This window comes from Mesoplodon bidens, assembly GCF_964165515.1.
Source record: "Mesoplodon bidens genome assembly, chromosome: 6".
Taxonomy (NCBI): Eukaryota; Metazoa; Chordata; class Mammalia; order Artiodactyla; family Ziphiidae; genus Mesoplodon; species Mesoplodon bidens.
This window is the reverse complement of record NC_138162.1, coordinates 44,886,921-44,901,200: the sequence shown is the minus strand read 5'-3', so window position 1 is coordinate 44,901,200 and position 14,280 is coordinate 44,886,921. Positions and strand designations below refer to the sequence as shown.

Genomic DNA, 14,280 nt, shown 5'->3' with positions numbered 1-14,280 from the left:
CACCATCTCATGGGTCTCTCTGTCATCACAATCAATCATCACACCAAAGTCAGGAACATGACAGAAAACCCTCACTGAACTTCAGCGTCATCCTGGTGGACCTCAATAATGCAATATGATAAAGACAACAAATAAGAAGTGTAAATATTGGAAAGGAAGGCACAAAACTGTCACTATTTCCAGGTGATAGTATCATCTACAAGACAAGGCAAAGATTCTAACAAGCTAGGGGAATTAATCAGAAGTCAGTAAGGTGTTCAGATTCAAAGCAGGTGATTTACTACACACAAGCAAAGACCATAAAAAATATGATAATGGAAAATCCCATTCAAAATAGCTAAATGCACAAATTAGAATAGTCACATAATATCCAGGATATCCATAAGAAATATGCAAAACTTGCATGAGGATGACATTAAGACATAGCTGAATAACCTAAAAGAAAATCTGAAAAAAATGAAGGAATATAGCAGTGTTCCTGAATAGAAGTCAATTATTTTGAAGTTCTAGATCTCCTCTAATTAAACTAAAATTCACTGCAATTTCAATACAAATCTCAACACATTTTCAGAAATGACAAATGGAGAAAGTGCACATGATTAATCAAGAAACTCTGGATAAAAAAAGATCCATGAGGGGGAACTTGACCTGTCTGATGTCAAAACTATACTATAGTTAATAATGGAGCAGGAATACTAAAATATGCAATTCAGAAATATACCTTTGAAAATAATGAAAGGTTATGATAAATAACTTTGAGAAAAATCACTAACCAACTGGGAGAGGGAAAAAGTATATCCCTTCTTCGTGTCAAACACACATAAAAATTCCAAAGAAGTTAACAGATCAAATAAAAACAAACGTAGATAGCTAGTGGGAAGCAGCCGCATAGCACAGGGAGATCAGGTGCTTTGTGACCACCTAGAGGGGTGGGATAGGGAGGGTGGGAGGGAGGGAGACACAAGAGGGAAGACATATGGGAACATATGTATATGTATCACTGATTCACTTTGTTATGAAGCAGAAACTAACACACCATTGTAAAGCAATTATACTCCAATAAAGATGGAAAAAAACAAAAAAAACCCCAAAAAACAAATATTAGATCAAACCACATGAAATCACCATTTTTGTAGGTCAAAAGCAGTTGAGTATCAGCAATTTCACATAGTTCAAGCTAATGCATTAATTATGAGGATGAAAACACAGAAAACATGTTTATAATCTTGGAATGAGGGAAACTGACATAAAATAATAAAACTTAGAACATAGAAAAATTAAGTAGTCTGCACATGCAGAAGCTGTCTGTGCATATGAAAAGTGCCTGTGCTACAAAGTTAACATTAAAATAAGTTAAAAGCCAGGAACAAATTATGAGGAAAGAAGTTAATACTTGTAAAAGGCAAAAGATTAATATGCAGATTATAAAAGAATTCCCACAATCTATAAGGGAAGGGAAAAACCAAAACAGAAATTCACAAAGTAAACAACTAGTTCCCAGGAGAAATGCACATGGACAATTATCCTTTGAAAAGATGCTCACCCTCACTAGTAAAAAGGAACAGGCAAATTAAAACAATAAAATCTCTTTTTTTTTTTTTCAATCTTAGAAATTGGTCACATCAGGGTTAGTGCTTATGTGAGGAAGCAGCCATTCTCGTACTCACCTTGTTAGTGAGTGTTAGTCTTTCAGAGGATAAATTATTTGCCCATTTCCATCAAAATTTAAAATGTGTATATCCTTCAACTTTTAAGAATCTGTCATAGAGAAATACTTGTATATGCACATTCATTGCAGCACTGTTACAGCTAATAAATAGGAAATATCAGTTTTCCAACAGTAATTTGGTGATTAAATAAATTATGACATCTCTACATGATATTATTCAGCCAATTTTTAGAAGGACACAGATTAATATGTATTGATATGGAAAGTCCTTCAAGCCATATGATAAAGTGAAAAAAATGAATTGTAAAATAATACATACAGAACAATCCCATTTATGTAAAAACAAAATCCTATATCCATTCTACACGTCAATGTGCATAGACTGGCTATCAGGAGTATTAGGGTCAAGGAAAACATTCTATAAAATTGTACTTTAAAAATCTTTTATAAGAAGAACACATCATCTATTATCTATGTCATTATACAAATACAATTAATTTCATTTGAGTTCACTTAGAAGTCAGTTCCACACATGTGCATGTGGTATGGCCAATTCCAGACATTTCCCAGGATTTTAAAAATTTTAATCATTTGGTGAAAACTACATATCCATATATAACAGCAGCTCCTTTCCTGCTGTAGGCTCTGATTTTTAAAAATTCCTATTTCAATTCTTATTTTCCCCCAAGGACCACAAAATAACACACAAAATACATTTTCAGTGAAAAGGAAATGAGCAGAACATCAGTTTTATCCCAGCTCTTTAACTGCTATTGTATTTCAGGACAGCTCTACTTTGAAGATAAAGGGGAGTTTTGCCTCATCCAGGCAAGCACACTTGAAGATCTTAAACTTTGAACAATAAAAGGAGGGGTGAGCATGTTTTGATCATCCAATCTGTCCTCTCTATGATCTTCAGTCATTCCTGGGCCATCTGGATTGGACACCCCACTGCTGCCTCCTTCCTAACCAGGCTACTACTGGCATGTAATTTATTAGCCTTTAGGATGACTTCATACCATTTCACTTAATAGGAGGGCCAGGACCCCCATTTCAAGCCCTCCCATTTTCCCTCAGTGCTCGCTTGCTCACTCTCTCCTTCCTGCCTGCCTGCCTCTCTGCTTTTCTCCCTCCCTCTCTTTCTCATCCTTATCACAAACCTCTGACACTGGGTTCGCCTAGGCTTCTCTCCCAGCCGCCGGCCCGCGGTGAGCCGGCAGCTGGAAAGCCCGCACTCTTCTCAGGCGCGGAGGAGAGCCCAGCGCAGGGCACGTACCCGTGTTTCTGGCTGTGATCTTGGAACTGTGTCTCAGTAGACGGACAAACACGTTGCTGCTGCAGTGGTTCACCAACTGCAGGCGGAGACCCCTCCGAGTCTGGATCTTGACCAAGCATTTTGCCATTACTGGTTCTTCAGTTCCCTCAGTCTCCTCCTCCTGTCATGGCCCAGGGCAGCTACCGCCAGCCATAGTGGCTTTGACCTTTCACTAACTGTCCATTCTGTTTTAAAGGACCGAGGCAGGGCGCACTGAATGAATCAAATGTCAGGCTCCTAATGCAGCCAACAGAAATAACTCAGGAGGGATCAGCATGGGGCCGGAGGAGGGAGGGGGCTGCTATTTTTAAACTCTCCACTCACTCCCGTAACAGACAATGAAATAATATGCATCATTGCTACCCCAGCTTGTCCTAAACCATCCAGGCCAGAGGACCCCAGCCTAATGCCCTACAGTGTCCTAAGAATTGAACGTCCCCCCTAAAGATAAAAATGACAACTGGACAACTGTGCAATGGAGAACGCCCCCTTGATTTCTTTTAAAGATAATTTGAATCTTTATTAAGTTCTAGAGCAGCGCTGTCCAGTAAAAATACAACGCAAGCCACATTAAAGAAGAAAGCATATGAAAAGTAAAAGAAATAATTAAAATTAATTTTAATAATGCTCTTTTAATTTTTTTTAAATTTATTTATTTAATTTATGCATTATTTTTGGCTGTATTGGGTCTTTGTTGCTATGTGCGGGCTTTCTCTAGTTGTGGTGAGCGGGGGCTACTTTTCGTTGCGGTGCGCGGGCTTCTCATTGCAGTGGGCTTCTCTTGTGGAGCACGGGCTCTAGGCGCGCGGGCTTCAGTAGTTGTGGCGCGCAGGCTTCAATATTTGTGGCTCACGGGCTCTAGAGCGCAGGCTCAGTAGTTGCGGCGCACAGGCTTAGCTGCTCGGCGGCATGAGGGATCTTCCCGGACCAGGGCCAGAACCCGTGTCCCCTGCATTGGCAGGTGGATTCTTAACCGCGGCGCTACCAGGGAAGCCCCAATAATGCTCTTTATTTAAAGCCAAGATATCCAAAATAGTATCATTCACTATATAACAATATCAAAATAATAAAATAGTTTACTTTTTTTCATACTAAGTCTTTGAAATTGGTGTACATTTGCACACTTACATCATGTCTCCATTCAGACCAGCCACATTGCCAGTGCTCAGCAGCCACAGGGGCTGCCGTGTTAGACAGCACAGCTCTGGACAAATTGCTGAGCTCCTCACAGCATTATCTCTGTTCTCACAGGGATGGTAAAATTTTCTTCATTTTATAGAGAAGGAAACAACATCCTGGAGAAAGTAACTGCCCTGACCAAATTTATAGAGTTAGTAAGTGGCAAAGCCATGATTTGAACCTAAGCATCCAATTAACATCAGTTGACTAAGAAGACAGTCCCCCAGGAAGAGAGCTGTTACTGCCCCCACTTCTAACCACATGTGTTTTCAATGCAGGATCTAAATGTTACATTCTCTCTCTCAGGACTTTTGAAAGTCCTGCACTTGTACCGCTGAGGCATGAAATGTGCTTGCATCCCAGAGTAAGTGCTCAGGGAGCAAAATGTTTTCAGAGTATTGAAAAATTCCTATATTTGAAAAAATTTCAACTGATTAACAACTGTGCCCCACATACTATCCTTCAGTTCTATTTCTTGGCTGGTATATTTTTCCCACTCTCATTTTTAGAAGAAAAAACTTTTCCTCCCACTATTTAATTATTCATGCATGCGTTTTTCTACTTTAAATAGCTACTGAGGGCAAAAGATAATTTTCTAATAAAAATCTTTTTTTCCCCCTCTCCTGACAAAACAAACCATTATATGCAGGGCAGTCAGCTGAAATTCTGCATTGTTATACTTCACTGTGGGAATATAAATTGATTTAGCATTTCTGGAAAGAAGTTTAGAAAAATATATTGAGTTTTATAGGAGTGATATTCGTTGACTCAGAAATTCCACTTTTAGGAATTTAGCCTGAGGAAATAATGAGAAACGTTGACAAAAATTTTTGGACAAAGATTTTCATCAGAGTATCATTTATTATAGCAAAAAGAAAAAATAAATCTAAATTTCCAGTGGGAAAATGATTAAATACATGTGATAGAATATTGCACATCCATTAAAATGTATGTTTAGGAGTTTAATGATGTGAGGGAAAGCTTGCAATGTATTGGTTAGTGGAAAAAGCAGTTTATATAAGCAGTATGACCTCAACTATGTAAAAAAATGTACATTACGGACCAGATAATAAATCTTGAAAGGGGAGAAGGGTGGTAGCCCGTTGTGCACTGTGGGCTGAGGTCACCGCTAGAGACCTCCCAGGGGGCTCCCTCGCCCTGCCCACGGGTTGTCAGTTCCAGGTATAGTAGGGCAGTTCCTACTCTCACGGACATTAGTCAATTTCCAAACCCTACACTTGAAAGTTAAATACCCCTAAAAATTCACAAAACCTTCATGCCTTTGCAATTCCCCTTGTGATATAATTCTGAGCAGAATCCCCATATATAAAACAGACTGCACAGAGTGGGGCCCTGGGGTAGTACTTGCTAGGTCTTGCCTCACTAGCCACCAACAGTGGTTCTTGAAGAACTACTGAAAATCTTTAGGATACTGGAAAACAGATCAGAAAATCCCCATCCCAGATGAATCAATGCTGTGCAGTAACACAGATAAAAGATTTCAAAGATTAATGTGGGCTCATTTGCATAGCAGTAGACCAGGGCTCAGATATTGAGAAAATCTCCCTTTGCCTGTTTGGAGGGAATACAGATGAATCTGTGTGCTTATCGTTATAAATTATAAAGACAACATGATGTGAACCCGAGAGCCCACTCTAAACAAACAGCCCTTCCAAACAAAACAAAACAAAACAAAACAAAAACAAACAACAAAAAAAACCAAGAAAGCAAATTAAAAACCTGAAACAAAACCACCACCATACTTTATTTCTGTTCTTTTCCACCAGGAGAGTTATTCTCCATTAATTCTCAAGCTTCAAATCTCACTATTGTTTTGAAGTGTCTCCTTCTTTCCTTTTATTAACTACTAGTCATAATATTTTGCATTTCGTGCATGTAAAAATTTTCCCTGTTTTTAGCTTGTTCCCACTCTTTGTGCTACTTTTCAGAGATCTTAAGTAGATTCTTTCACCCTCTTTCTTCTGGGGACCTTCAGCTTTTACTTAGAGAGAGGGAACCTAGAAGGACCAGCATCCCATATTGTCCCATATTCCTCTCTACCTTGCCCTACTCTACCCAAAGGTGTGGCTACATTTCAAGAGGAAGAAGCAAAGGAAGGCAGGGATGCAGAGCCAACCCAAGGATTCTGGGAGGAACCGCACAGGAGGCTTGTTTTCGTGTGAGGCACTGCGGTCACAGACTGATATCAACAGCACAACATTTGGGTGCTCTTGAATATCCTTCCTGTTTAGATTTGTCTGTTTGTTTGAAGAATCAGGAATGTATGTCTGGGCGTGACAAGAGGCTAAAGAAAGCAGCGGATACGTGTGAAGAGGGGAATCGATTTTCCACAGTGAGATGTCAGAAACACTGATAAATCAGGCAGAAGCCACAGCGGAGGAACAGAGTTCAATGGTAAGAGCAGTTCACGAGCCTGGATTTCATGTCTACTTTGTGACAAACTTCCTGACACAGATTTGAGGCAAGGGAACAAGCTTGTCTCTGATTTGTGGGTGACTGGGAGCTACTGGATGACTTGGAACCCTGGTGCATTTGAAAATGGAGACAATACTTCTCCCGTGGATGTTAGGACAAGGAAATGAGATCATGTATATCAACTGCCTTGCGTAGTGCTGGTTCCTGGTTGATGAACCAGAACTTACTAAGGAGTTACAGAAAGCAAGGTTTAAAGCACAAGCTCTGTGTTCTAATACCGGCTGTACCGTTTATCTCTGACCTCAGTTTCCATGCCTGTAAAATGAACATAGCAAAGGCAGGACCTACCTCCCAGGGCTGTTGTGAGGATTAATAGGTAATCCACGTGGCATGCTCAGATCAGTGCCCAGCACAGGTTACTCAAGAAAAATTAGTGATTTTTTTTTTTTTAACACAGGCTCATTCCTTTCTCTCCTTTACTCAAGGGGAAGACAGTGAGGATTTTAAATCATCTGGATTTTCCTCCTTCTATCAACCATCTGTCTCTAACATTTCTAGTTACTTCTCCCCAAATAGTAGGGGAGCGGCATTGCAGGTTGTTAAGTTTACCTGACCAGCCCTGTAACCTTGGGAAAGCTACATACGCTTGTTGAACTGTAGTTTTCTGCCTGTAGAATAGTACTGATGTTGGCACTTATGTAACTGAGTGCCTGATATGTAGCAGGCACAATAAATATCATGTACCTTAGTAGCTGTTTTGAAAACTCACAGATTTCACACGTGTAGTGGATTCGGCCATTAGTTGAAAGAGTTATGGAGATTCACTGAAATTTTAGCTAACTGCTAACTCCAATTAGAAAGATAATACAAAGTTATTACATACGTTAAATGTTCTTTGTAATACATTTAGACATTAAGTACCAATTATTAAGAGTCCTGGGCACTATCACATATTATATTTATCATATAATAAAATATAATAATGATATAAAACATTTTAATACTATATTTATGATACAATGGGTATATTCTTGGGTGTATAATAAGGAGAAATGGAAGCAGTTCCCAGCACCACTAAGTGACAGGGCTGTTCGGTCAGGTAGTCAATCATCTGCGTAATTCAATTTCTTCCTTCATAAAGTGAGGCAACATTATCTGTTCTATCCATGTCAAGGAAATGGTCATGAGGCTCAAATTATGATAACTCATGTGAAGAAAACTCTGAAAATGTATAAGGTGCTTAGGCATATCAAATGCTCTTCCTTTTATTATCCCCCTTATTAGATGAAGCATTCACTGAGTGCTTCCTGCCTGTAAAATGAGAGCACTGCTCGGCGGGGCCAGGCATCACCACGCAGTGGTGGGAAAGAGGCCAATAAACCTCTCTGGAGAATTACAGTTGCAGACAGAATAGAACAGAAATTAAACAGCACAGCTGGGCTCTCCTCAACATCATTGAGGGGAAGGAGAATGCTCTTCACAGGAACTTCATGGCTGTAGAGGATTCTAGCATAAGGGCTCATCCATCTGTTGCCCTGACCATCCCATACACTGATAACTGTGGTATCTCTAGACAGGCAGCTTATGCGCGCCGAGACAGACAATGAGAGAGAGTCAGAGACAGAGAGAGAGAGACAGAGAGGTGGGAAGGCAGGCAGAGTGTCACAGGGCCCTCTCTCCGTCCGCTCGGGCCACCGGTGATGATTTCTAGACGGGCAGAAAATACAGACAGAATGCTCCATCAGACACTGCCCCGCTCTCCCTTCCTGCCTCCCTGTGTCCTGTCCCTCACTTTCCCCCCCAACCTTTCAGTGTCAGTATCTTTGAATAAAATCTCAGGTGGTTGTCATTATTATTATTATTATTTACAAAAAGCACTATCCGCACAGTGTAGGAAAGTGGAGAACTACCAGAAGTTAGGAAATGGGTGGAGATCCCAACAGTCCCTCAAAAGTGACAGCCCAGAGAAAACTGCTGCGGAAATTTGCTCTATTTCCTACCAGACCTGCAGGAGCTTTAAGTTCAAAAGGGTTGCAAATATAGTTAAAATATTTGCAAGTTGGTGAGGTCTAGAGAAGCCATAATTGAGTGTGAAATTTTAACCTCAAAGCCTAAACTACCAATGTGTTGTGCTATATATCATTCTGCATGATGGTTTTTTTGTGTGTGTGTGTGGTACGCAGGCCTCTCACTGCTGTGGCCTCTCCCATTGTGAAGCACAGGCTCTGGACGCGCAGGCTCAGAGGCCATGGCTCACGGGCTCAGCCGCTCCGCGGTATGTGGGATCTTCCCGGACCGGGGCACGAACCCGTGTCCCCTGCATCGGCAGGCGGACTCTCAACCACTGCGCCACCAGGGAAGCCCGTGTGTGATGTTTTGAGCTAAAAATTTTAAAACTGAATTTTTTTCTTCAGGGTCTGACTTTCTGAGTTCTATTTACCAAGATCTGAGCAAGCCTCAGTTTGCCTGCTCTTCACCTCCTTCCTTCTCTGACAGAGTGTCCATGAAAGGCTGCTTTAGAAGATGCTCCATAAGGACAGACAAGCCTGCATCCAGGTGAGCCAGTTCACAAACTGGTTGGCTAGTCATTCATTCATCCAACAGATACTCCCTGAGCACCTTCAGTGTGCTAAGCACACTGAATGCGAGCCTGATCACGGTCTCGGCCCCATCCTGGAGGGCGATATAGTTGTGCAACAGGTAAACCAACAAATAGACAAGACAGCATGAGTGCTATGAAGGGAATAAAAGGATGTTATCATCATCAATAAATTGGCAGGAGTGGTTTTGGGGGTGAAGCTTCAGATGGAGCCGCTGGGGAAAGACCATCTTAGGGTGACAGTTTACCCTACATTTTAAGAGAAGACAGAAGGATCCCAGTTATGCAAGGATACCTTATCATATACTGAATGCTTATCTGGCATATGGAAGTCTGTCTGGGGGCTTTCTTTCTGGCACCTGAATCAGAGTCTTCATTACTTTTGCTTTAGAGTAATGATAGGTCACCCTTACTGAGGGCTTGATATGCACCAGGCTTTGCTCTAAGCCCTTCATATACATTCTCTCAGGAATGCTAATCTTATTTTTGAGAGTACCTTTGTCTTTTTCATAGTTAAAAAATATATATATAATAGGTCAATTAATACTTATGACTACCGTATTAACTAGGGTTATTATCTCTAAATTTTACAGATAAGGAAACAGAGGCTTAAAGATTAGGAGCCACGTCCTACAGAAATAAAGGAGTGCCTTCCAGGGACATCATACCTTCCCCCAAACACACAGCATCACTGAACCTTCCTTCTCCCTCACCCTTTATCTAGACAAACACCCACCTGTCAATTCCACCTCCTAATTCTTCTTCCTCACCCACTTCCCAGTCTCAGCCACCTCACTGGAGTCTGATGCATCTGCCCTCTCACCCTCTGACACATTCATCTCAGAGCATCTAGAGACAAAGCAAGTTTTAAAAAACACACATCTGTTCACTTCACTCACTTCAAACTGTCAGAGAGCTTCTTTCAAACATATCCAGTAGGGATTTTCTTGGAACTTTTAGCTCATAAATTTAGAACAAAAGCTTAGTGATAATTTCTCAGGGCCACAGAATCTTAACAAATAGAGATACATTCCATACACTTAATGGAAAATCTAAAGATGAAGAGTGACATTTGCTTAAATAACCTTCCCAATTAGGTCCCAGAGTATAATGCTGGAAACTTCTCTAGAGCTTTAGGAGAAAAGGTATTAAGTAACTTCTCAAGTGAATTTGCTTAATGCTTTGTCCTTCAGGAGTTTTTTTTCTTTTGGTTTTCTGGTAATCCAGATTCTATCAAACAAATCAAAGAGAAAGGAAACCTGCAGTGGGGTGAGGGGCAGGACAAGTCTAACTCTATGAAAGCCTTAGATGTAGCATGTGATGCTCTAGCTGCAATGAAATGGGCATCTCAGTCTCTATTTCCAAATCTCTTCTGCCAAGCAGAAAAAGCCATGAAAGGACCCACCGGAGACTGAGAATCAAGAGACCTGCTGACAGCCTAAGAACCTCCCACACTTCCTCATATTTTCCTGACACTCCATCTTATTTCCAAACAAGAAAGAGCATATCATTCCAAGCAGTCAGCTTTGGGTAAGAAACAAAAGTTAAAAAACATGTTTGTGACTTAAGATAAAAGTATTGCTGGGCCACTGCCTCTATCTTCCGAAGAATGAATTTAGCTCCTGGCCCCCAAAATTGACTACAGGATTTCTTCCTAAATGTTTAAAATGAGCATACTTTGTTCCAATAGGGAAATGTTTAAATCCTTAAAAAATAAAGTTAGAGCAAAGAATATAAAAAAAACCTCACTGGTTATTTTTAAATGATAGAAAAAGCCTAATGTATTACAAATATGCATTGTACTTATGAGTTCTCAGTGGAAGCAGGTGAGAACTCTGCATTTTTTTCTGTTTTATTCCATAGTATGGCTTATATTTCATCTTAGGGCTTAGGGTCAGGAACAGAAAAGTTGGCTAGAATGGCTCCCCTTCCATTCAACCATCCACCCGTTAATGAACAGATACCAGGCATTGTGCAGGGAGGGGCACCCAGCTAGACCAGACATGTAAACTAATGGTTAGACAGAGGAGTTTTAAGAATCAAATGTAAGTGGTGCCTCCAGGGAAATGGACAGCAGAGTGGTGGTTACCAGGGGCTGGCGGGGCGGGGTGGTGGTGGAAATATTTGTCAAAGGGTACAAACTTCCCGTTATTAGATTAACAACATCTGGGGGTCTAATGTACAGCATGGTGACTGTAGCTAATAACGCAGTATTATATACTTATATGTGGCTAAGAGAGTAGATCTTATGTTCTCACCATAAGAAAGAAATGATAATTATGTGATGGGATGGAAGTGTTAGCTAACTCTATGTGGTAATCATTTTGCACCATATAAATGTGTCAAATCAACACATTGTACACCTTAAACTTACACAATGTTATATGTAATTATATCTCAATAAAGCTAAAAAGAAGAATCAATGCAAGAATGAAAGCGAAGAAAGGTATTAGTTCTGTCTTTAAGCCAGGGACATTTCATAGAGGAGGAGCCACTTGACAACAGTATGGATCTAGCAGATGGAGCAGAGGGAAGCTAGAAGAGCAGCCCCAGTAAAGGAACCAGCAGAGAGCAGCCCACGTGGACCTGTGGTACTGGGGCAGTGCGGGGGGAGCTGCATTCACAGAACGATGAGAGGGTTGAGCAGGACCAAAGGAGGGAAATAAGGCTGGAGAGGTGAGCGTGGACCAGATTGTGAGGAGCCATGAACACCTTTTGGGGCTGGACTCTACTCCACAGTCAATGAGGAGGTTCTAGAAACTACTTCAAATAAGGGTGATTGCTCTAGCAGGAGTTTACAGGATGGGTTATAGGGAGATCAATATGGAAGATACTACAGTGTCCCCAGAAAGAGAAGAGGGGACCTGAAATGAAGCTGTAGCGGCAGGCTGAAGAGCCGGGGCAGATGTCAGAGTTACTTCTGGGATGGACTTGACGGTGGTGGCCGAGTGGATGTGGAGCATGGGAGGGGTATCAAGGCAAGGATGGCCTCCAGGTCTCTCTGGTTGGGGTAACTTCGTGGATGGTACTGTCATTAACCAAGTCAGAGCAGGAGCAGTTTGGAGACTGGGATTTGGGGAAGGATGAGAACACGAGTGTAGTCGTAAACCCATTAAGTTTGATGTGTGAGCTGTGAGCTGTGCGCTGTTGTGTGGCGTTAGTGGAGGTGGCCAATGAGCAGCTGAGAGTATAGGGTGGCAGTGTGAGGCTGAGCTCTAATACAAGGAGGCTAATCCAAGAGGAACAGAGAGGAGGTCAAGGTCACCCTCGTCAGTGAAAACACCACACCTAGAATCCTGTCTCCTTATTCCAAGTTCAGTGGTCTCTCCATTTCCAAACACCAATGAAGAGCAAGCTTTACTGTCTTCCAGCTGTGGTAAGGCAATGTTTTAAAATGTTAATTGATTAATTCACCCATGCTCACAAAAGTCCTGGAAGCCTTTTCTTGATCCTCAGCCCAGAGAGCAAACCTAACCTACCCAACAATAAAACAACGACCACAAATACTTAGCCATTAACCTCACACACCATTCTCAAAGACAGAAAGACCTCCTCAACCTGCAGACTGCACAATAGAATTCTGAGTAAAAGGAAAATTGAAGGGGTTACAAGTAGAGGAGAGTGTAAAATAAGAGACCCCAGTCTCCAAGGATCATGTACCATCCATTGACAGCACCAAGGAGCCTATGGGAGTCATCACCCAACAAACCACCCATAGACTGTGCAGATGCAGAACTGTCCATTCCCTCTCTGATTTATCTACTATAGGAGACACTCTTATTCACTGGCGCATGGTGCTCTTAAAACCCTGTGAATAAAGATAGGGCCTGAATACCTATAGATACCCCTCTATAGGGGTGATGGTAACATGAAGGGAAACCTTCCACAGCTGTCCATACATGAAACCAGGTGAAAATCTCCCACAGATGTTGGACAGGGACCACGAATTTCACAACTATATTGCATTCTTCAAAAAGATGCATGAGGAATTTCCTTGGACAAGAATTTAAGCCATCTCTCTCTGACTAAGATGATCTATAATTCAGATTATTCCCTCCATATAAACAAAGGGTTTTTCCTCTATCCTGGTCAAACCTAGGACTTGAAATTTGCCTGATGTTCCATAACTTAGATATATCAAGGTAATCTATTCACAGTGCAGTGTTGTCAGATGTCAGTGCCCAGAGGTTTTTCTGTAAGAATAATGGGTGCCAACGCTGTCCTTACTGGCTCCAGTGAGAACAGCCTCCTTTCGTCTGCTTAGAACTCTCAACCAAGAGTCTATTTCCTTTGTCTCTGTACAGGATGAATTTGTTTTCTCATCACTTCTGCTGTATTATTTCACTCCCTCCAGGCACAAGTCGCCATTACAGATGAACCATTTTTCTCTGAGTAAAGGAAATTGAATTGGGCTGCATCAATAAATGGAGCTCCAATTTTTTTCCATATTTCCCAACAGCTCTGCAGATGGTATTAAGAAACAGGCATCTGTGTCTCCCTGTTGAAAAAAACAGGCTCTTCTGGAACTATGGGCTCCTTGTGTTGCTGCTAGGTAACCAAGAAACTAGAGGCGGCAGGACCCAATCCTTCACCCAGCACACCAGCCAAGGGCCTCTCTCTCGCACATTCTAGTTGTGTGCTCAAAAGAGAAACACAAATGGCAAGAAATGCAAGAAAAGTGTCCAACTACTCTAAGTTTTGCATTTCAAATTATCAAAGATTTTAAAAAACGGTTACACTAAATTCTGTAGCTACATAAGAGACATTCATATATATATATAATTTAGGTAGGAGATGGAGGGGGTGAAAGATATTTTTGTCTATTTATGTGATCGAATACTGTATGTCCATTAAAATTAAAATAGTGGAGGAATATTTAATGCATAGACAAATGTTCATGTTATATTGATAAGTGAAAAAGCAGATTACAAAATAGTATCTCTAGTGTAGTCCAATATTTGTTAAAAATATATAGAATGGATTATACACATTCATACCACAGTTTGAACACAGGAGATTGCAGGTGCTTTTAAAATTCTGGATTTGTGGTTTCTGTATTTTCCAGATTTTCTACAATGACTA

The 14,280-nt window shown here is 41.0% G+C and overlaps 1 protein-coding gene across 2 annotated transcripts in view; it reads right to left on the bottom strand.

Annotated features, from left to right (window-relative positions):
* Positions 1-14,280, bottom strand: part of FRMD3 (FERM domain containing 3) — a 312,880-nt gene that overhangs the window by 26,221 nt on the left and 272,379 nt on the right. Inside the window, exon 1 of one of the 2 annotated variants that reach the window (XM_081236437.1) lies at positions 2,946-3,206. The exons of the other annotated variant lie outside the window; for it this stretch is intronic. Within the exon in view, the coding sequence (XP_081092563.1) occupies positions 2,946-3,072 (127 nt within the window). The 5' untranslated portion in view covers positions 3,073-3,206. Of the gene's footprint in view, positions 1-2,945; positions 3,207-14,280 lie in introns of those variants that run through there. 2 annotated transcript variants of the gene reach the window in all.